Source organism: Armigeres subalbatus, chromosome 3 (genome assembly GCF_024139115.2).
Source record: "Armigeres subalbatus isolate Guangzhou_Male chromosome 3, GZ_Asu_2, whole genome shotgun sequence".
NCBI lineage: Eukaryota > Metazoa > Arthropoda > Insecta > Diptera > Culicidae > Armigeres > Armigeres subalbatus.
In genome coordinates, this window is record NC_085141.1 from 26,345,785 (window position 1) to 26,367,520 (window position 21,736).

Sequence of the window (21,736 nt, forward strand, 5' to 3'; positions counted from 1 at the left end):
CAGCGTTTAATTTGGATTAACAGCTGAATCGTTAAAAAATCATACTATTTATTATCTTTGTTGAATATAATCAAAACTCGAATGATCGCATGGAATAAAATTGAAGATAAACTAATGATTCATGGTAAAATTGCTTTGCAAAAATACATGCAAAAGTTTATGTTTTTGAATGGTAACGATACTTAACAACCCATTCAATGTATCATCCAAAATCAAAATATTATAAGGGCTATCGTAAATATCATTCATGGTATAATTAGCGTACAGTATTTTCTATGATTGCTCTAAACATTCAACTACAGTTTTTTATACTCAAAAAACGATAACTAGAAAAATAGTTGTATAATTTCATTTTATTCGGGATTTAAATCGAAATTTTACGGAACGAAACGAAATTTAATTTTTTTTCCGCGGAATTTTTATTGAATTGGTTTTATATTATATGATTTCATTTTTTGAAGTTAAATAACGGTTTTGTAATCAATAGAGTTATAGTAACAGAAGAAGCAGGCTGTGATAAATCGAAGCGCCTCCGTTTATATATTCCTAGCTGATTCGTCAAACTTTATCTCGCCCAAAAAGAATTAGTTAGCACAAACTTTTATTTTGTGTTCACAATATAAGTTTGAATGTTTGCTCTATGATTAGAGAGACAAAGCAAATGTCAAAAATTCTAGAGTGGGGAGGGTTCTCGAACCATTATATAAACATTTCTTGTCTTTAAAAAGCTCCATATGCCGAATTTGGTTCCATTTGCTTGATTTGTTCTCGAGTTATGCAGAAATTGTTTTTTCATTAGTATGGGAGCCCCAACCCCCTTATAGAGCGGGGAGGAGTCTCAACCCATCAAAGAAACATTTCTTGTCATCAAAAACTCCCACATTCTACGTTTGGTTCTTGTTCGCGCGTCACTTAGACGGGTTCTTTCGGACACCTTTCAATTTTTTAAAACTCGCGACGTATTGAACATAAAAACACTTTATTGCGCGAACATAGAAAACGTACTCTTTTATTGACGACACGAGAGGCGAGATAAATTAGTTCTTCTCGCGACGGTTGTTTATTCTGAACTAAACTTTACATATGTGCATAAACAGCTGATCAACGATCAGGAAGCGATCGCAGCACAAGGATGCATACCTACACGACACTTTCCGTGCGACATGAAACAGACCAAAAGTTTGCTGCAGAGAAAAGAGGAAGACTAGTTTTACAGATAGTGTGGAACATGTTTGGTCACTTATTTTCTGTCTGCTTCAGACTGGCGCAACCATAACCGGCCGCCTTGAAATCCCTAATTTCAAATGTTCTTACTCTAACCAACGTTTGTTTTTAAAATCATTAGCTACGCTTCGCTATATACTATCTATGTACTGTTGCTGATACGGGTGCCGGAGCTGGAGATGGACCTCATACAACGACGACGACAGCGAATTCATTGCTTCGAACTAGGTGCCTATATTTCCTATAGTCTGTTCGTCGGCTGGTGTTGCGGATGGCGACGCAGTTGTTTGTTTACTTCGGTGAAAGTGAACGGCAAATGTAGTATCGTCTAGAATTTCCTGTAAAATCGGAACAACTTACCTGGCGGACAAGTTTATATGCCTGATGTTCCGTTAGTAGAAGCTGTCTGCCAGGTGGCATGAGATTGGTTGTAGACTGTGTAGTGTAAACAATGGATTGGATGACTCATTCGATGGACGCTGACACTGATGATGCATTTTCAGGTCTCGTCGACGATTATTCGAATAAAAGGGGTGCTTCACACGACGAATGATGAGGACTTCTTGGTATGGACCACAATAACTTGGAATGCGATGACCGGATTTCTATGAGTACGACGACTTTGATGTAATTTTGAAGACTTTGTGGACTGTAAACTTAGATGACATTTCCTTGGATGACTCGATGTTTCACGATACATAGATGAATTCAGATTTCGCATGAAGATGACGATTGAGACGATGATGACTGGACGGTGTTGGACGACTTTTGCGATGGTTGACTTGACATTATTGGCTTCGAATACGGCTTCGACAAAATGGCATTCAGTGCCATGTGTGACGTTGGTGAACTCTGAATCGAATGAGAGGGTGCTTTTTTAAACTATAATGCTGAAATAAAAAACGACTTGCCTGAGTGGAGGCCCTAAGGCCTCCGTTGGACATAAGCGGCGCCGATGATCCCTCTCTCTCGCTGCAACTGGTAGTTTTTCGCTTGCCTCCAAGCTCTGGTCAAATTCGATGGCTACGGTGAAGGATGCTGAATTCAATGTGCCAAGACGATCCGCATAGGTGGCCAAACCAGCGGATGATCACAGCATAAATTCAGTGAGGCAGAATTGCGCACCTCTGCCTCGTTCGCTTCCATTGAAGTGTACCTCAAAATACCAAACGTGATTCGGAGTTTGAGTTGCTGGACAAGGCCAAATACTACCGATAGTCCTAGCCGAACTGCTGGACTAAATAGACGGGACTGGATGCACATGCAACTACCACCAAGGACACGACACATATTACCTCATTTCATTTTCGAGCAATTTTTGACTCAAGACAACTGATTCTGGTTAGTTGTCTGCAGTATTGGCTAGGCCAAATCTCCGGTAGGCATGTCTGGAGGAAAATGAAACGGTCACTTTTTGAAAAAAAGAAAAAATACATAACTTACTGGGTGTGCGGGGGCTTCTAGGCCCCCGCCGTTGGAGGAGTCCTAGTTCTCCCCATCGGATAACGAATTATTGTTTCTGATTGGCAGCACACAGATCTTAGAGATCGCTCGCTGGTAACTGCCGTCTTTTGTTCGAACGGTTACAACTCGTATGTTCCCGTCGGACCCTGGGTGAACTTCTACCACCGTGCCAGTTGCCACTTTAACGGTGGCAAATTTTCCTCTTTAAGAACAACCATGGTGCCAACTGCAATGTTGTTCCTTTGTCGTGTCCATTTTGTCCTATCGTGGAGATTGGACAGGTATTGCTTGGACCATTTTCTCCAGTTTCAAGGTAAATTTTGTTTCCATTTCCCAAGTCGAAAGCCTATTCTCCGGAATACCAGCAAGGTCGGAATCAGAGGCCGTTGGATCAAGAAATGTCCTGGTATGAGGGCCTCGAAATCGCCGGATCATTGCGGATCGGTGTCAGCGGCCTCGAATTTAAAATCGCTTGTGCTTTTGTCAAGAATGTCTGAATCTTGTCATACTTCAAAGCGCGAGTGCCAATTGTTCGCTTGAACAGGTTCTTGAACGATTTTACCGCTGATTCCCACAGTTCACCGAAGTTGGGCGAACGAGCTGGTATAAACTGGAACTCGATTCTATCTTCGGCAGTCTGCCATAGTACATCCTCAATGAATTGTTGGCTGGCGAATAGCTGCGCAAGTTCATTCAGTTTCCGCCTGGCACCAACGAAGTTAGTCGCATTATCTTATGAGCGACGGCTTCCCACAACGAGACGATGCAGAGTTCCAAGAAATGCCTGTGTGGTCAGATCCGCTGCTAGCTCTACGTTTAACGCTTTGGTAACTAGGCATACATATACGGCCACGAAACACTTAATCGGCCGTGCTCGACGTTGCGGATAGGACACGTAGAATGGGCCACAGTAGTCTACTCCGACCCTTTGGAAGGGAAAACATGGCCGAGCTATTGCCGGTGGTAAATCAACCATCAGTTGATCTTGGATTTTAGGTTTCGCACGAAAACATTGGACACATTCGTGGACCACTTGTCTTGCGAGCTTCCTGACGCTCGTGGGACAGAATTGCTCTCGAACTGCCGATACCATCTGCTGCTGGCCAGCATGGAAGTACTTCCGATGGTAATAAACTACGATGAGTTTTGTGAGGGATGACGGTGATCGAGGATGTACGGATGCTTCCGACTATCTGGTACGGCTGCATTACTCAACCGGCCGCCAACGCACAATATACCGTCGGCAAGTTGAGGATTCAATCCAGAGATTCTGGAACAGTCTTGCACCTGGCCGTATCTGGCGATATCTGCTAACTCCTGTGAGAAACTTTCTCTCTGCGATTGTTTCACCAGCCCATTGAGAGCATCGTCATACTCTTGGGAAGTGATGTAGCCGACCTTTCTGTTGAACCGATTTGCAGGCGATGCATTCCATTTAAATCGACGGATATGAACTGTCAACCGTATTAGATCTGCTAGCGACGAACGAAGGCCGAATATCTCGCTTGGTGAAATGGTTGGAAGGACAGCAACAACAACCTTCTCTTCCAAATCCATCTTGTCGATGCTGCTTTCGTCGATCCGCTTGGAATCAGGCCAGTATTGCCGATCCAGTATCAGCCAATTCGGTCCATGGAACCAGCGCGATTCATAGTGCAGTTGTGTCGGCGACATGCCACGGGAAATGATGTCCGCAGGGTTGTCTTCTCCAGCAACGTGGTTCCAGTCACTCCCTTTCGTAACGTGCTGGATTTCAGAGACGCGATTTGCTACGAACTGCTTCCATCTGGATGGCGACGATGACAGCCAACACACTACGATAGTGGAATCGGTCCAGAAATAACACTTGGAGTCTACGTGAATATTTTTGACGACTTTCTCGTACAGGTGTGTGAGAAGCAGTGCTGATGACAGCTCTAGTCGAGGAATGGATAGAGACTTCTTATTTTTCTTCAAATTCTCGAGCGGAGCTACACGAGATTTGGAGGTCAGCAGGTGTACTTGAACGCTTCCGTCTGCTTCAACCGTGCGGATGTAGATGCAGGCACCGTAAGCCTTCATTGAAGCGTCGCAGAAGCCATGGAGCTCTACCAATTCGTTGTTGCAACTAGTTCCCACCCACCGTGGGACAGCAATATGTCTACCAGACCTACCAAATTCCGCCGGTACTCACGCCACTGGTCTTGTTATTGTGGGTTCAGTGGATCGTCCCACCCACAGTCTTGTTTCCACAGCTCTTGTAGGAAAATTTTCGCCTGGACGATGACCGGGCCCACTAAGCCCTATCGGATCAAATAGTCGAGAGGCATCTGATAGAACGCATCGCTTCGTTATTACTGCAGACTCATCCCAGCTTGGGGATCTGAAACAGGGAAGCAGTCGGTGCCAGGCTCCCAGGTCAAACCTAAAGTTTTTACGGCAGCGGACGACGAATCCAAGTCCAAGATCGTCCGTTCGTCTCTCAATCCCTCCGGCACCGCTGACAGCAATTCTTTGCTGTTTGAATTCCACTTTCGTAAAGAGAATCCCGCAGATTGCAGCAGTACTATGATCTGGCCTATGAGCAACTTTCCTTCTTCGATATTGTCCACACCAGACAGCATGTCATCTACATAGAAGTCCTTCCTGATGATTTTGGCAGCTCTGGGATACGCATCTTGGCCTTCATCTGACAGACGCTGAAGACACTTCGTTGCTAAGTATGGAGCTGCTGCCGTACCATACGTAACCGTAGCGAGAGCGAATGTTCGGATCGGTTCCGCAGCACTATCTCTCCAAACGATCCTCTGCAGCTGCTGATCATCTGGATTCAGCAGTATCCTGCGATACATTTTGGCGACGTCCCCTACGAGGGCGAATCGGTGTGTCCGGAAACGGAGCGCAATGTCCACAATCGTGTCCTGAACGACGGGTCCCACCAGCAGAGCGTCGGTCAGGGAAACGCCGCTGGATGTCCGGCATGACGCATCGAAAACGACTCGCAACTTTGTCGTTGTGCTGTCCGGCTTCATAACAGAATGATGAGGCAAGTAATACGACGACGGGCTCGTTTCTTCCTCGGAAATCTCTCGCATGTGGCCCATGGCCAGATATTCGTTCATAAACTCCACGTATTGCACCTTCAACTCCGGATTGATTGCAAACCTCCGCTCCATCCCTATGAAGCGCTTGACTGCTGTAGATCTTGACTCGCCTAATTGCTGGATCACTCCTTCTTTCTTCGGCAACGTAACTACGTACCTTCCTTCTTCGTTCCTGAACGTTGTTCTGTCGAAGATTTCTTCACAGGTCGACTCTTCGACCGAAAATGTAGTGGCTGAATGACAAGTTTCCACTTCCCAGAACCTTGAAAGCTGTTCTTGTATCTCCGCCGTTGAACACACGTGAACTACCGAGTACGATGCACTAACAGGAACTTCAGGAACACGACCGGAAATAATCCATCCAAATACGGTGTCTTGCACCGTCGGACCATCATCCGTAGCTTTCCGTCTTTCCTCCTTCAGCAGTTCCATGTAATATTCAGCTCCGATTATAAGATCGATCGGTCCTGTTTCGTAGAACCTGGGATCCGCAAGAAGCGCCGAATCTGGGAGATTCCACGTTGTAACGGAGAAGCTTGCCGTGAAGCAGTGACACGGTGAGCTTCGGCAGCACATGGAACTGCATTTCTTCGGCAAACGATGAAATATTTACCGATCTTGGACTAACTACGGCGGTAACCAGCCTGGTGGAAGCAATTTGAGTCGATCCAATGCCTTGAATCGCCAAATAGACTGGCATTTCGTCTAGCTTGAGTTTGCTAGCGAAACTTGATGTCATTAGACAGTGCTGCGAACACGAATCCAGCAGCGCTCGTGCCAGCACGGATCTGCCATAGCGGTCTCTAATGCTGACCAAGGCGGTGGATAAAACTATGTTTTGTGTCGGTGTTATGGGGAGGGCTACATGTGTTTGGCTTGTGGTGGCGTGTTCTGTGGCTGGCTGTGTGTGAGTCATGTGTGTTGGCAGTGTTAGCAGTCCGAGTCTGTTGGTTCGGTGGTGTAGATCGCTGTTGTGGCTGTCTGTGTTGTTGATTGACTGTCGGAGGTCTTGACTGCGTGGGTGGATCGGAGGATGTAGACTGTTCAATGTGCAGCAGTGTGTGATGCTTCTGGCGACACTGACGACACGTTCCCTTCTCGCACGTTCTGGCGAAATGCCCTGGATACAAACAGTTCCGACAAAGCTTGTTCTTGTTGGCAGCTTCAATCCTCTCCGACACGGTCATCCGTTGGAACCTGACGCACTGGAACACGGAATGGCGAGGTTCACTGCAAAACCAGCAGGTTGCTGTCGATTTGAATGTCGTATGGCACACCGCTGCATGGGACGATCGTTGTTGGTTGGAAGTGGAAGGCTTGACTGGTACTACAGAACAGTGGCTCCTGAGGAAGTCTTCGTCACTTCTTTGCTGTTGTGCTGGTTTTCCACTGTCGTAAAGTCGCCAAATCTAATCTTGTACACATCATGTAGGCTAGAATAGTGCTCAGACTGAGGGCTTCTTCCCGATTTTCTCCAGCACCTGCAAGTTTTTATTTTCAAAGTCGCCTATCAGTTGATTGAGTCCTTCATAGCTCTTCTTCTTGAGAGTCAAGATGTGCTTTGATGATAAGTTTTTTATTTTCGTAACGACCCTCCAGTGCCTTCCATGCTACAGTGTAATTGGCCGCTGACAAGTCGATTGAACTAACTTCCTGTAGTGCATCACCAGACAAGGAGGACCGGAGGTAAGTGAACCTGTCGACATCTGATAGTAGGGAATTGCCGTGAATGAGACTTCGAAAGCTGTCCCGGTATGGCACCCAGTCATGAAGCTTTCCACTGAACGATGGCAGCTTGATCTCAGGAAGCTTCACTTTTGCAAACTGGGATACCGCTTGCAAATCGAACTGCTGGCCCGTAGAAGTCGACGGTGTATTGGAGCCAACCACCTTGAAGGCCAGTTGGTCTGCCTTCAATGCGTAGAAACTGTCTTCGAAGTCCCGCCTCACATTGTCATTTGCCTCCGTCAACGCTTCTTCTTCTTGTTTATCGCCTTTCTCAACTGCGTCTTCTAAAAGCAGCTCAATCTGCATACGAATATCGATGAACTGGCCATATACTGTCTCCAATGCCTCCAGACGTACGCAGACCTGTCGCGCATCTCTGCTTGCTTGATATCCAGCAACGAATTGCTGAATTCCTTCAAGCGATTTTCTGAGCTGATGCTCCCGTTTATTTTGCGTTCTGAGATCTGGCATTACTCACTCCACAACACTGACACTTGGAACAATGTTTGGGAAACACTGTTCTGATAACAAATGCACTCCACTATATCTAAAGCAAATTCACAACACTGCGCTGGTCTCACTTTGCACAATAATCGACTCAACGAACCACCCAACGCGACCACGGATTGACAGAACGGCAGCAAGTGGAATTCAACCTTATATGAACCAACGAGACAACAAATTCCAGCAAAAAACCGAGACCAAATCAGACTTTGATGGGCGGACAACAGGGCTACTGCTCTAAAAGAAGATGGACTCACATGCATTTCAATAAATTTATTATTCAACAGCCACAGAGCTTAGCAAGCAAAACATGCAATTCGCCACCAATTTCATGCCCTACTCCCTTCTAAATATTTCCGTGTTCCATTAATCCGTTTTCCATTCGCCCCTGATGTACTTTCGTCGTTGCTGTTGTCGTCGAAACTCGCTCCAATCCTGGGACAATCCTCCAGCTTTGCATTCACTTCACTCAAAAAATGTCTTCGTTCTATTCACGGCACAGTGTGACGAATGGCGCCAATTCGCGAAGAAAGCTGCTTTCACTGCCCCGTCACAATAGCGTATCGTCCATCACAGCTAGTGAACAATCGCTTCCTTGAACTGTCCTTCAAGCACAAAATGTCCGAGAACCTCCACGGGGGTATAATCCGGTTCGTGGGACCAAATGTTCGCGCGTCACTTAGACGGGTTCTTTCGGACACCTTTCAATTTTTTAAAACTCGCGACGTATTGAACATAAAAACACTTTACTTTATTGCGTGAACATAGAAAAAGTACTCTTTATTGACGACACGAGAGGCGAGATAAATTAGTTCTTCTCGCGACGGTTGTTTATTCTGAACTAAACTTTACATATGTGCATAAACAGCTGATCAACGATCGGGAAGTGATCGCAGCACAAGGGATGCATACCTACACGACACTTTCCGTGCGACATGAAACAGACCAAATGTTTGCTGCAGAGAAAAGAGGAAGACTAGTTTTGCAGATAGTGTGGAACATGTTTGGTCACTTATTTTCTGTCTGCTTCAGACTGCCTGGCGCAACCAGTTCGATTTGCTTGATTAGTTCCTGACATATGTAAATATTTGCGTTTCATTTGTATGGGAACTCCCTTTTCCAAAAAGGGGAGGGGGGTCTTGAACCATCTTAAGAACCTTTCCCGGCCCGAAAAACCCATGTGTACAAAATTTTACGCCGATCGGTTCAGTAGTTTCCTAGTCTTTAAGGGTCAGACAGAAAGAAATTCTTTTTTATTTATACATAAAGCAGAAGATACAAATACACCAAAATTTGTATCGCTTTCAAAGAGGTTCATGGTAGAGCGTGTGCTATCGATTCTGTTTTATTTTATATCAGATCAGTTTTATATTAGTAAGTCTAGTTTAGATATACACATCCATCACTTGTAAGAATTAAGGAAAATGATAGAATCGACTATTTTTATTATTTTTCTTGTCAATATTCGTGCTCGGAGCACATCATGAATGTAGTTCAAAGATAAAAGCGGTTAGGCCTACTGTGCAGCGTTATCGAAGAAGTTCTGTGAAAATCTATTCATAATTTGATTCCACATTCATGCCATAGAATGGGGACATACCAACCGTTTCCGTTTACAATATTATGTAATGACTAATAAATATTGATAATAGCATACATTTGCTCACTTGACGAATCCTCTGCAACTTTCTAAAATGCACAAAGGTAAGTATTTCAGATTGTATTTCAGAAATGTGATAGCAAAGTTTTTATGGCAGCGGCAGTTTTGCCAAGTACGGAGAAATAATTTTGAGAATCTAGTTTAAAAAATGTACCAAAAGGCTATCATTCCACTCCAAATCCATTTTGCACATCTATGAGACCTTTTTGGGCGATGATTACAATAGTTGTAATGTTGTTGGTCATGGGTTCGAGTCCCATCGAAGGGATAGTGGTTACCTCCAATACATTTTCCAAATCAATATCTTCCACATAACGTACATATTCACATATGAGTTTTCATAACATTGTAAATTAACGTCCAAGTCGGGTGGTTTAATCCCCGGAAATAGGCAATTAACTTTGATTGAACTGAACCTGAGTTGCGTGCTCTTGCCTACGCAATGCGGTCGGGTCTGAGCTTGACGACCGACTGGCAAATAGCTTACACAACCTCACTTGATCAGTACAGTTGCTGATGAAGAATGTGTATAGCCGCCAGACATTCTAAATACTCACGCTCCTCTAATGTGGACGTGTACTATACACATGTGGAAGTATTGGCTTGAGAAATAGATTGCGAGTGATTTGACGTCCAATTTGGGAATCTCGAGCTCGTTCAGTAGCCTCTAGGTTGCGAAGGCCGACGGAGGTCCTTCGTAGCTTAGTTGGTTGAAGCACCAGTCTAGCGTACTGTAGAGTCATGGGTTCGAGTCCCATCGAAGGGAAAGTGGTTACCTCCAATACATTTTCCAAATCAATATCTTCCACATAACGTACATATTCACATATGAGTTTCTATTGGAACTAGCCTACAATGTACTGCGCGTCTCCACTATCCACTATCCATACCAGAATGCTATATTGTTAAACTGTTACAGTTTCCCACGATTTTTTTTTTGATATTTGATATTTCAATGCCTCCTTAAGGATAAAATATTAAATATTAGATTTTTTTAAGTCGTGTTTGAAACCAGACCGTAAAACTAAGATCAAAAGCTGAAAAAAACTCTTATTATGTAAATAGACGATCAACAAATTTTAATGCATTCTACAATGCAGCAAAGATGAAAAATTGTCTTCCGTGTTACAAACATCGTGTATTTTGAGATGTGTGCTCGAAAGCGTGGGATAGATTTGAAGTTGGATTCTAACGGGTTTCACCTTAAAGTAAGCTTTCAATTGAGTGCAAGAAACAGCTGCAAGACAGTATGACAGTGACAGTGAAGAACTTTTAGCAATTTTAATGATCTTTCACCCGTTCGGATTTTTTTTTGCAAATTCTATGCGAATATCTAGAAAGTCAAAGAATATCATAAAATTTAAATCCTGTGGGCTGTATGTATATTTCGATGATTAGCCGAATATTGATTGTTGTGTGGAATATCTTCAACCTTCTGAACTTTTAATTCTTACTTCTAGGTGGGATTCAAATTTTTGTTTGAAAGTAAAATGTTGCATTTTGTTTTCCTTAGTGCCTTCTTCACTCTTAAGCGGTGCTTACTCATGCACCTAAACCTGGTTTGAGGCCTAAGCGGAGGTAAAAAACGGACTTTCAAAGGAAAGAGGCGCTCAAAAAAGTCTTGACTGATTACATTTTCACTCTAAGCCTGACGTCTCAAATATTATGTCGGACCACTTTTGCCTGTCAAGGTACAATTAAGTGGTGGAATTAAATGGGATTGTACAAGCTCGTCTCATGACAAGTGAATAGTTAGTTAATAGTTACAAAAATTTTCTGAACGAATGAATCCTGGTGTTAAATAAGAAACCTTGAACATAAGAAATACAATTTTGGGACAACTCATGACCAAATTCAAAATAAATCTCCTCTCGTAATTTAACGCACCTTTGGCTGTGACTTTATTGTAGTAGAAACATCTGCAATTTCATTTTTTTATTATTCAAATGTCTTGGGTGCATAATACTGGAATGTAATAATATCAACGATTTGATTTGTCCCCATCGACTATCATGAAGATTATCATCCCTTATAATCCGAACAAGGGTTATTTTCAATAAGGGTCAGGAACCCGCAATGATTGAATAGTGCGTTTGCTGCCATATCGATTACTCCAATCGAGCAGAAGATCGTATCATTATAAAGGTCAGATTGTTCCATTTCTGTTTCTATCTACATCTACATTTGGAATAGAACCTGATTTCACTGGGAATGGTTTACTATTTGCATATCATTATATATACTTCTTGTTACTCCATTGCGATTCTTGATACGAATCCGAAATTGAGGATTGAAACAGCTAGCGCCAACGGATGTCCGATAATGCCGGTAATTTCGTCGCAAAGGAAGTGGAACTCCATCTGGATTATTTTATATCCCTTTATATGGCATTTGCAAATTTCCCCCTTAGGGGTGGAGACCCAGCATTGGAATCTGAATGCTTACTGGCAATTATTGTACGGATAACATATTTATGAGCTGTTCCTGTAGTATGCATGCATATAAGATAGGGTGAACAAAAGTTCGTTTTTTTACAGCACCTAAAAATTAAAAATTAAAAAAATATGAAACATTTTAATGAAATTTTGAAAACATTGTCAATAAAAACTGCTCAGTTGCATGCGAGTTCTAAGAGCAATATAGCTGTACTGCATACGAACTTCCAACTGAAAATATACATCGAAGCGGGTGGTACTAGAATAAGGTTGATATGTATAAGATTAAACAGGAGAAATGGAGGTGGAAGACCCCCCCCCATAACCAAGATTTGACCCCTTCCCCATTTTTTTTTAACTATGTCGTATAAGAGTATTCTTTTATCAATCAGATATTTTGGTGAAGAATTATTTGTCTTCCGAACCTCCCCCTCCCCCCACACTAAGTTTTCTGCCCCCCCCCCCCCCCTATGGACATATTTTTTTCAATACAAATAAATCAATCAAACTAGTCGAAAGGATTATTTTTTAATATGTTTCCGTTATTTTTACTGAACATATATCAACATCTTTAACAAAGTTGATGATTTGTCTCCATTTTTCATACTGCAGGGATGAATATAAAGGAGCTGTTCCGATCTCCATCTCATTGAATATATATTTATCTCATCGCGAAACAAAGAAATACGGCATCAATTTAGTTGCTTCTTTTTGACAACATACGTGCTCACTGCTGCAAAAAAATCACAAAATAAGAAATAAATGTCATTGCTTTGTACAAAATAAAACATAATTTTTATTCATAAATTGTCAATAAATTTTAATTATTAACTTTCTCTTAAAACTAAATTAAATTGACAAGCAATTCTACTCATTTTTTACATTTTCATCGAGAGCAAAATCATCATCAAGTTGTTCAACATCATCCATTAATTCGTCTAGTGCATTGTCTTCAGTGTTTACATTTTCAGAGCTGTAAAGATCTTCGAATACTAAAAGTGATTTTACAACATCTGGATATTCATGTGATACTTTCTTTCGTATTCTGCCACCTAGATTTATTGAACTTATCAAAGGATCAGATGAGTTCATAGCTCGAATAAAGACGTCATGTAGATTATCAACTCGTGACCCTTTCCTAGCATGATGGGTATGACATTCTTTTAGTAGTTTACGTTGGCATTCTGCTGCTTCTTCAGCTAACATGCCAAGAGGAGCCGGTGAATGGATTATTATGCTTCCAGCGTGAGCGAGTACTTTATGCACTGTTGCTGGAATTTTATACCAATCATACAATTTAATACATCGCCGATATGTTTCTTTACAATAGTCATCAATTTTTTTAGGATTGATCGAATCTTGGCAATTGATTACTATTAAAATATTACGAAATCTAACAATAAGATCTTCGTCAATGTCCAAAACTTTGGAAAGTAATTCAGGATTTGAAAATGCTTTTTCGTTTCGTTTTCTGTTGTGCTGGTCCCTGCTCCACCTGCCCTGGGTTGATCAACTCGTACTCCGAATGCTTCGTACAGTTTTTCAGTAACGAGTTTTTTCCGATCAAGAAATTTGGCCCTTAAATCCATCGTGATCTTCCACTTTTTAATTTCCATCCTGTAGGAAATATGTAATAAACACTCAAAAAATCGCATCCAAGCGTGCAGTGGAGATATGCCGTAATGAAGAGCATCTTCGTTCGATTCGTATCCTGCTTCAAGCTTCTGTAAAGTAAAAAAAAAAACAATGTCACTTAAAATTTGATAAAAAAAAGTATTACCTTTATATCACTCATTACATTTGGAGTAGCTCCACAAATTGGACAGTTGGACATGGAAGAAGTATCGGTCACATAATTAAGAACTTTGCCGTCGATCATACTCATAACGAAAATAAAATCAACCAACACAAATTCGCCATTCGATAATTGGATTTTTACTGGGACAAGCTCACTTATTTGATTTTCAATATATCCCTTGGTGTTAAGTACCATCCCTTTTGATTCTTTGATAAACTCCAGCATAATTGGCCTACAGAACCGAATGCTTTGGTTAAGTTATGCCACAAAATGCTTTCCTTGTTGTTCTGATAATAAAGTTGTATAGGAGCTGTCGTCACTGAAAAGACGTCACTGTCATCCTTTTGATTTGGCATTGATAGCGCTTGGTGGTATTGTGAATAGTCTGTAGAGCCATCCATACCCCAGCTGCCCAAAAGCACTAGCTCTGTGTAATCGTTGGTATTCATTTGTTGGACGATTTCCGCATCAATGATCTTGATGATTCTTTCTGCTGTATGGTTCATGAGTGCCTGTAATTTGACCTGAAAAGAAAGAAACATTTAAAGTTGGTGTACTAGAAAAACATGTGGATATTTATATCTACCTGAATTTTTGGAAACCTTGATGGGTTCTTTTTCACTGTTTGCTCATATGCATATTTGGTAAAATCGCAGTCTAAAAAATATTCGAATGCCTCTTCAGGTGACATCATTCCATGTGAATCTTTGAGAGTCGTAAACATTTTAGATGCACTTTCACGATTTTTGATAACATGGCCAATCAAATTTACCATATTTGAATCGCCATGTCTATATGCAATTTTTCTTGTGGCTAAAAGAGCCCTCTCTATAGTGTCAACATTAGCGCCGAACATTTCTCGCTTAACTTTTCAAAAGGACCTAAGTAACATTTTTTTCATGAATTAATTTGAATAGCGCAATCAACATAAAAACATGGAAGTTTTCGATTGCAGTATTCAAATTAATTCATGAAAAAAATGTTACTTAGGTCCTTTTGAAAAGTTAATCGAGATTTCATCGGTTTTCCTTCGCTTACTTCTATCACTAAGTTCATCAAATTGTTTTTGTGGACGCCCACGGCCAGTTGACGTTGAAGGTGTTTCTGCGATGTACTCTGCAAGCTCCAAATGACCGTCGAGCCAATCCTTATTGTACTTCTCAAAGAGCTCTTGTTTGCGGTGAGCCTTTTGCCACGCATTGTAAAAATGTTGTGCTACGTATTGCAACTTTTTAAGATGTCTTTCTTCTTTGGCAAGATCAATATTATATTTTGTTTTGATGTATTCAAATGCTTTTGTTGCATTGACTATTTGAGATTTTTTTGGATAAAAAAGTAACACGATGCTCTTATGTTCCATATTATCACAAACAGAGAATTATAAACAAAAACAAGGTTATCGTGGAACCATTGAAAACTTTTTAATCCAGTTGGGTAGATCAAGTTTCTATATGGAATGATAATTTTCGGTTTGTTTTTACCCATTTTCACAAACATAATAATAAAGTGGGTAACATTTTTAAGACTAAATTTGACATTTAAAAGTTCCACATTTAAAGCAGTATTTGATTTACACGATTTTTTTTGTTTTTGCTCGATAATTGTTATTAACAAAAAAAAATCAATTTTTTTTCGACTTCGTGCCAAAATGACGTTCATCCGCAGCTATGCGCAGCTGGATTTTCGTTCCGCAGATAGTATAGACCCCAAACTAAACTGTGGTGGTGGTCTCTTGAGACTGCTCGGCCCTGCTTGTGAGATATAGTCCAACTTAGACAAAAAACACATTTTTTTTTCAATAATTACCCATTTTTGACTATTTTTCATCAGTCGTGTAAGCACAACAGTATACCCCTTGTAAAGCTTAGACAAATATCTTTCCAACGGTGTATTGATTTCCAAAATTGGACCGTTATTCGCTGAGAAATTTGCATTTGTTTGGGATGCATTTTTTTTACAATTTTCACAATTTTTCTAAGTTTGTGCAAGCAAGTCAATTTTTCGATTTTTGGCCACCACTTTCCCCATAGTACGCCCCTGGCAATCGAAGCGTGGGAGCCGCCTGGAGGACTAGCTCCGCTTCGATCCGGGTAAGCGGGTGGCACCGCCCCTGGCAATCGAAGCGTGGGAGCCGTCTGGAGGACCAGCTCCGCTTCCATCCGGACGATCGGGTGGTACCAACCCGGTCGTGAAGCGAGGCCACGTCGATGGTACAGCTCCGTTTCGACGCGAGCATGCGGTAGCCCCGCTCCTCGCTAGTCGAAGCGTAGTAGCTGCAGTAACGGGACGGTGAAAGACAGGTGGGCCGTCAGATCAGATCCTAACTCTTAAAAGCTTGTCGCGTTAGAATCGATTTTAAAAACATCACATAACGCGATCAGGGGCACAAATCACCAAGCGACAGGCAACATAGTTATTTATGCAAGTTGCTGCAAAAATATGATTTTTGCAGAGATAAGCCAGCCTAGGGCTGCAAATATCTATAATAAAGATTAAAACAAAACCCAGAAAAATATATTAAGCTCTTTTAGTGGAATGTATTCAACCGTCTAAGACGAGTTAAGTAATCTCCATTTAATTCCACCAATTATTAATTAATTATTATATTAATTAAATGGAGAGTACTTAACTCGTCTTAGACGGTTGATTAAAACAAAATATTTTCTCAGCACTGGTTCATCCAACAAAGCTCGTCGAGCCAGCTCATCTACTGTGAAATAAACACGCTACCAATTTCAGTTGATTGGGGGGAAATTTACAATGTTTTGAAAAGTCATATGTGAATATGTACATTATGTAGAAGATAATGTTTTGAAAACTGTATCAGAACCCTCAGTACGCTAGACTGGTCCTTTAGACAACTAAGCTAAAAGTTAAAAAATGCATTTATCCCGCAACTTAATTCGTAATGCGAATGCACATTAACATAGAATTTATTTAAATACAACTCAATTCTGGTTTTAAGACGAGTTTGCGTCATTTGTTCACCGGAGACATACCCACTTTCCCGCGGTAATAATTAATTGTATGCCAAGACGCGCCCGAAACAGGTTAGCAATCTCAGCTAAGCAACAGAAAAACTAGTTGTAAACATGAGGTGAATAATGCAACGGGTGCTTTTTTAATTGCTGTGCTCAAGAGTTGCTACCGTGGCAGGTGTCAAAAGTAAACTTTTCTTTAGCCTCTCTGCGAACAATAGCTTTTCGCAGGAAATGACACTTTTGCTTGGCAGTAATGACTATTGTTGACTTCTGTTTTCCCCAGGAGAGATTTCATTACGTTCATCAGCCTTGTATTAGTGTTACAGAGAATTTTAAAAGTATAAACTTTAATTTGAAGTTTTCATGCTACATCCTCGATTTAAATTTCATTGGATTGTTAATAAAAAAGCAACATGATGTTTTAACGCAACACACACAGAAAAAACATTAAAGTTGATCAGCGTGATAAAAATAGTGACTCGCAAAACTACTCTATGCCGAATGAACATTATTCATTTTCACACAATTATGGCCGAATTTTCATAAGAAATCGAGGGAGAATTTTCAGAGAAATTTCAAGTGAAATTCTCATTCTCAGTTTTCAATTCTCAGTTCTCTGAGAAATTCCTGTGAAAATTCCTCCAAGAATTCGTGACGCATTCTTCAAAGAAATCATGGGGATTCTTTTGGAGTAATTTTGGGAAGTTTTTGGAGCAAATCTGGGAGAATATTTGAAGAAATAGCGAAAGAAAATTTTCATAACATTTTGGGATTAAGAGGATCCCGTAGCGTAGTTGGCTACACGTTCGCCTTATAAGCGAATGGTCATGGGTTCGATTCCCAGCCCCTTCACCAAACCCTCGTCAGTCGCCAGAAGCGCAGTCCATACGGTGGCGTTTTGGGGAACGCGCCTCACCGACACGACTGCCTGATGATGACTGACAAAACTGTTCTTTTCGAAGGCACTCCTCCAACGTAGGGGTAATGACGGCTTTGGTAGGTTTTGTTCTATTATTGGCAGGGGGGTTTTTTATGACTGATTATGCTCAAATTTGGCCCAAACATTCTTTGCATATAAAAGAATATTGTGGCCAAATTTCAAAAATTTCGGTCGACAAAAACCCCTCTGCCAATAATAGAACAAAACCTGCCAAAGCCGTCTGTTCCCCTACTTCGATTAATAGCAACCGAACAAAGCAACGCTCACTGGATTCATCACATGGACAAATGAACACAATAGGGGAGGAGAAGACCACTAGCTGTCATCGAGAGAAAAAGTAGAATCATTGAAATTTCACACGGTGTGGTATAGGCATTGAAGTATATTTTTGTTATAAAACAAAAATTAAGGACGTTTCTCAAAAAAATATTGATTTACGGGGTTAGAATTCTAAAAGCACACAAAATAGACATGATATCTTGATTTTTATTTTTTTTTTCGAATAAGCAGTTAATGCTAAGGATTGTTGAATTTCTAACCCCAAAAACTAGAAATTGTTTGACAAAAAAATTCTATAACGTTCTAGAAACATTTTAATTCTCATTTTCTATATCATGCCATTGTAGTGGATGTGTTGATCAATGTATGGTTAGAACAATAATGATTTTATTAGCGATTCTCAAATACAATTTTACCTACGGGAGACAGTCGAAGCCAGTGTAATTAGAGAAGGCCATTGGAGACAGCACAACTTAGTAAGTGGCACTAAAAATGTGTGCATTGCAATTTGAGGTCTCGGACTAAAATTGCTGAGACTTCTTTGATGTCAACGAACGGCTTTGAGCATTCGTTGTACATCGATTGAAAGTGTGAGAAATTATTAAAGGGTATGATGACATGTGTTATGCACATGCCACACCATACCCCTATGGAAATGAATGGCTTCGATTATCTCTCACAAAAGTATGGGTACAGAATATCAATAGCAAAACCATGTTTGATTAAAATATATTTTATGAAAACGAATTATGCATTAGTTAACTATATATAGAAGGGAACTTCTATATATAGTTAACGATCTATCATTCATCCCCCCTAGGCAATTTTTTCCACAAAATTGTAACAACCTTAGTAATGTAGATACTAGCTGAATCAGATTGACATCTCATTTTTTTTTTTTTTTCATTATATTTGTTTTCTTGATTTTTTTTCTGTTTGTGAAGTTTTTATAATATTTTTGTGTACTACTTTTATTTAAATTTTAATTCTATTTGATATAAATCTAGATTGTACAATGGTACTTATTGCTAAATTCAAATAACGTGTAAGTTTCAATTCAAATAAGTTTTGTTGAATGTTTGGTGTTGTGTTATAAAAGGCAAAACATACTTTTGCATATAAACGATAAAGACGGATCCATAAAAAACTGGAAAACGATCCATAAATAACATCTGAATGTTCCTTAAAATGCTACCATAAATCCATAAAATAGGTAATGAGATTCCATAAAGAATAATTTTTCGATCCATAACTAAGCTAAAATTTAGCAATTAATTGGGAAATATGTTCCATTAACATGGTCAAGAAAAACAATACAATTCTTGCTATTTTCCCATGAAAATATGACAAATGATCCATAAATCTTTGGAAAATGATCCATAAAAAACTATATTTTGATCCATAAAACTTCAAATTTGCGCATTTTTTTATCGTGATGATGATCCATAATTTCAGTAATATGATCCATAATTCTGGCCATTTGATCCATAACTTTGTTCAAATGATCCATAGTTTTGGTGATATGATCCATAAATTTTGATAAATGATCCATAGATTTTATAAAATGTGTGGATCAATTAATATAGTTTCATTGGCCTTCTTTCCAAGCATTATGGATCACATTATCAAAATTATGGATCATATGGCTGAAATTATGGATCATCATCAGGATATAAATTGCGCAAATTTGAAATTTTATGGATCAATTTATAGTTTTTATGGATCATTTTTTAAAGTTTTATGGATCATAAAAATATTCTTTATGGAATCTCTCGGACTATTTTATGGATTTATGGTAGCGTTTTATGGAACATTCAGATCTTATTTCTGGATCGTTTTTCATTCTTTTATGGATCGTTTTTCTACATTGCACGGTGCAAAGTAAGGGCTGCCGTTATAAAAGGAACAAGAGAATCAAAGCCATTCACGCTATTGCTTAATGATGTTTTTGATTTCTGTTTCATTTCAGACTTCAATTGGGTTTTTATAAATTATTATAGCAGTCTTCCTAAGTATCGTAAAGTCGTTTTGATTTGGGTTTTTTATCATTGTATGAAAAAATATGTCATTTGTTTGAATTGCAAGCTACTTTATATGTCTATGTTTTGAAGCAAAGTATTTTTTTTATTTGTTGGGTGTAGTTAAAAACATCATCATTATCACCTGGTAACTGTAATTATTCAAACTGGTAACTGGATTATTCAGAACAAAAATATTATTCTTTGTATTTATCTATTGATTTGGAGAAGGCTATTCATTATTTGGAATCAACGTCAATGCTAATAGTCCTATACGTAGACATTTTGGCTTCTATATAATTATATATAAGTCTGAAATAAGATAAGAGAAATGCTTTTCCATTTGTAACTGCTTCGTACACATGAAGTTGATCAGGCTTCTGTGTTTGAACGTTGCAATGAATAACATTTTCTTGTTTTTAAAGAATTGAACTGGTAATTAAATCAATTTAAGCGTCTCAATATGAATTTTTATAAAGCATCTGGAGAAATTCAATCGACGTATATCATAATCATTAGGATTAGGAAGGTTCTCATAAATTTTATTCAATTTTTATTTCTTCTGTAGAATTCGTAACGTCTTACGAAATATACAATAGAAAGATTTATTTTGTTATGAACAAAATAATATAATTAAGGACAGATGTTTCCGACTTCAATCATAGTTAATAAATATACAAGGACATTAAAATTTGTTTTATAATATGCTATCAGTGACAAAATTACTTTTGCCGATAAATAAATTTTCCTACATTCTATGACGTCCTTCTGCTCTTCATTAAGGCAGGCATCCGGGTAATAAAAAAAATAGCGTGCGCAGACTAAACTGGTCGCTTTTCAAATAAATTTAGGCTTCAAACATTAGAGCTTGGCCATTATTTCTTCCGGGCATCCGGTATCCTTTTGATCCGGGCATCTGAGGCAATATTAAAAATTCATCAATAAATATATAAGTGGGTGCAGGCCTGCAAACCCTTTTTTCTACTATTCTTGAGCACCCAGGCATTCCTTGCTATGGATTTTAAGCCTTTTCGCATAGCTAAGGAGAATATAAATATTGTTCTAACAACCTCCTGGGGATTTTAAGCCTATTCGCCCAAGGGTTGAGTCATAAATAATAAAATTTAATGGGTTTTTGATTTTTTTCGAAATTCTGGGGATTTTTAGCCTTTTCACCCATGAGTTTATAGGAAATAATAGATAATGCAATAGAAAGGTTAGATGAAATGTATTATGAATGCACATCGATAATAATAAAAATGACATATGAACGAGATGAACCCGCTTCGGGCTGAATTTTCAATAAGAATGAGAATAATAATAATAATAATAAAGGACATATAATTTACGTTGTGCATCAATGTATACTTTTTGTTTGAGTCACTTCCTCTGATTTGTTTTATTTTGATTCATATTATTTCTATTACATATTTTGTTGCTTAAATTTATTATTAATTTTATATTTACATATTTATATTATAATTTATATTGTTTTTTTTTTTATATTTCTCTCACAACACCACAGACACTAAGTTATTATTCATCATTTCATCACACACATTATCCGAATTTATTTTATAACTATTGTTTTATCCTTTTTCTTTTAGTTATTTACTTTCGCT

The 21,736-nt window shown here is 39.4% G+C and overlaps 2 protein-coding genes across 2 annotated transcripts; both read right to left on the minus strand.

Annotated features, from left to right (window-relative positions):
* Positions 1 to 3,822: 3,822 nt before the first annotated feature.
* Positions 3,823 to 4,749, minus strand: LOC134221528 (uncharacterized). Its single transcript, XM_062700720.1, has one exon. The coding sequence runs from the start codon at positions 4,747 to 4,749 to the stop codon at positions 3,823 to 3,825; it is 927 nt and encodes a 308-aa protein (XP_062556704.1).
* Positions 4,750 to 5,021: 272 nt separating this feature from the next.
* Positions 5,022 to 6,347, minus strand: LOC134221529 (uncharacterized). Its single transcript, XM_062700721.1, has one exon. It carries the CDS (start codon positions 6,345 to 6,347, stop codon positions 5,022 to 5,024), a length of 1,326 nt encoding a protein of 441 aa, XP_062556705.1.
* Positions 6,348 to 21,736: the final 15,389 nt, after the last annotated feature.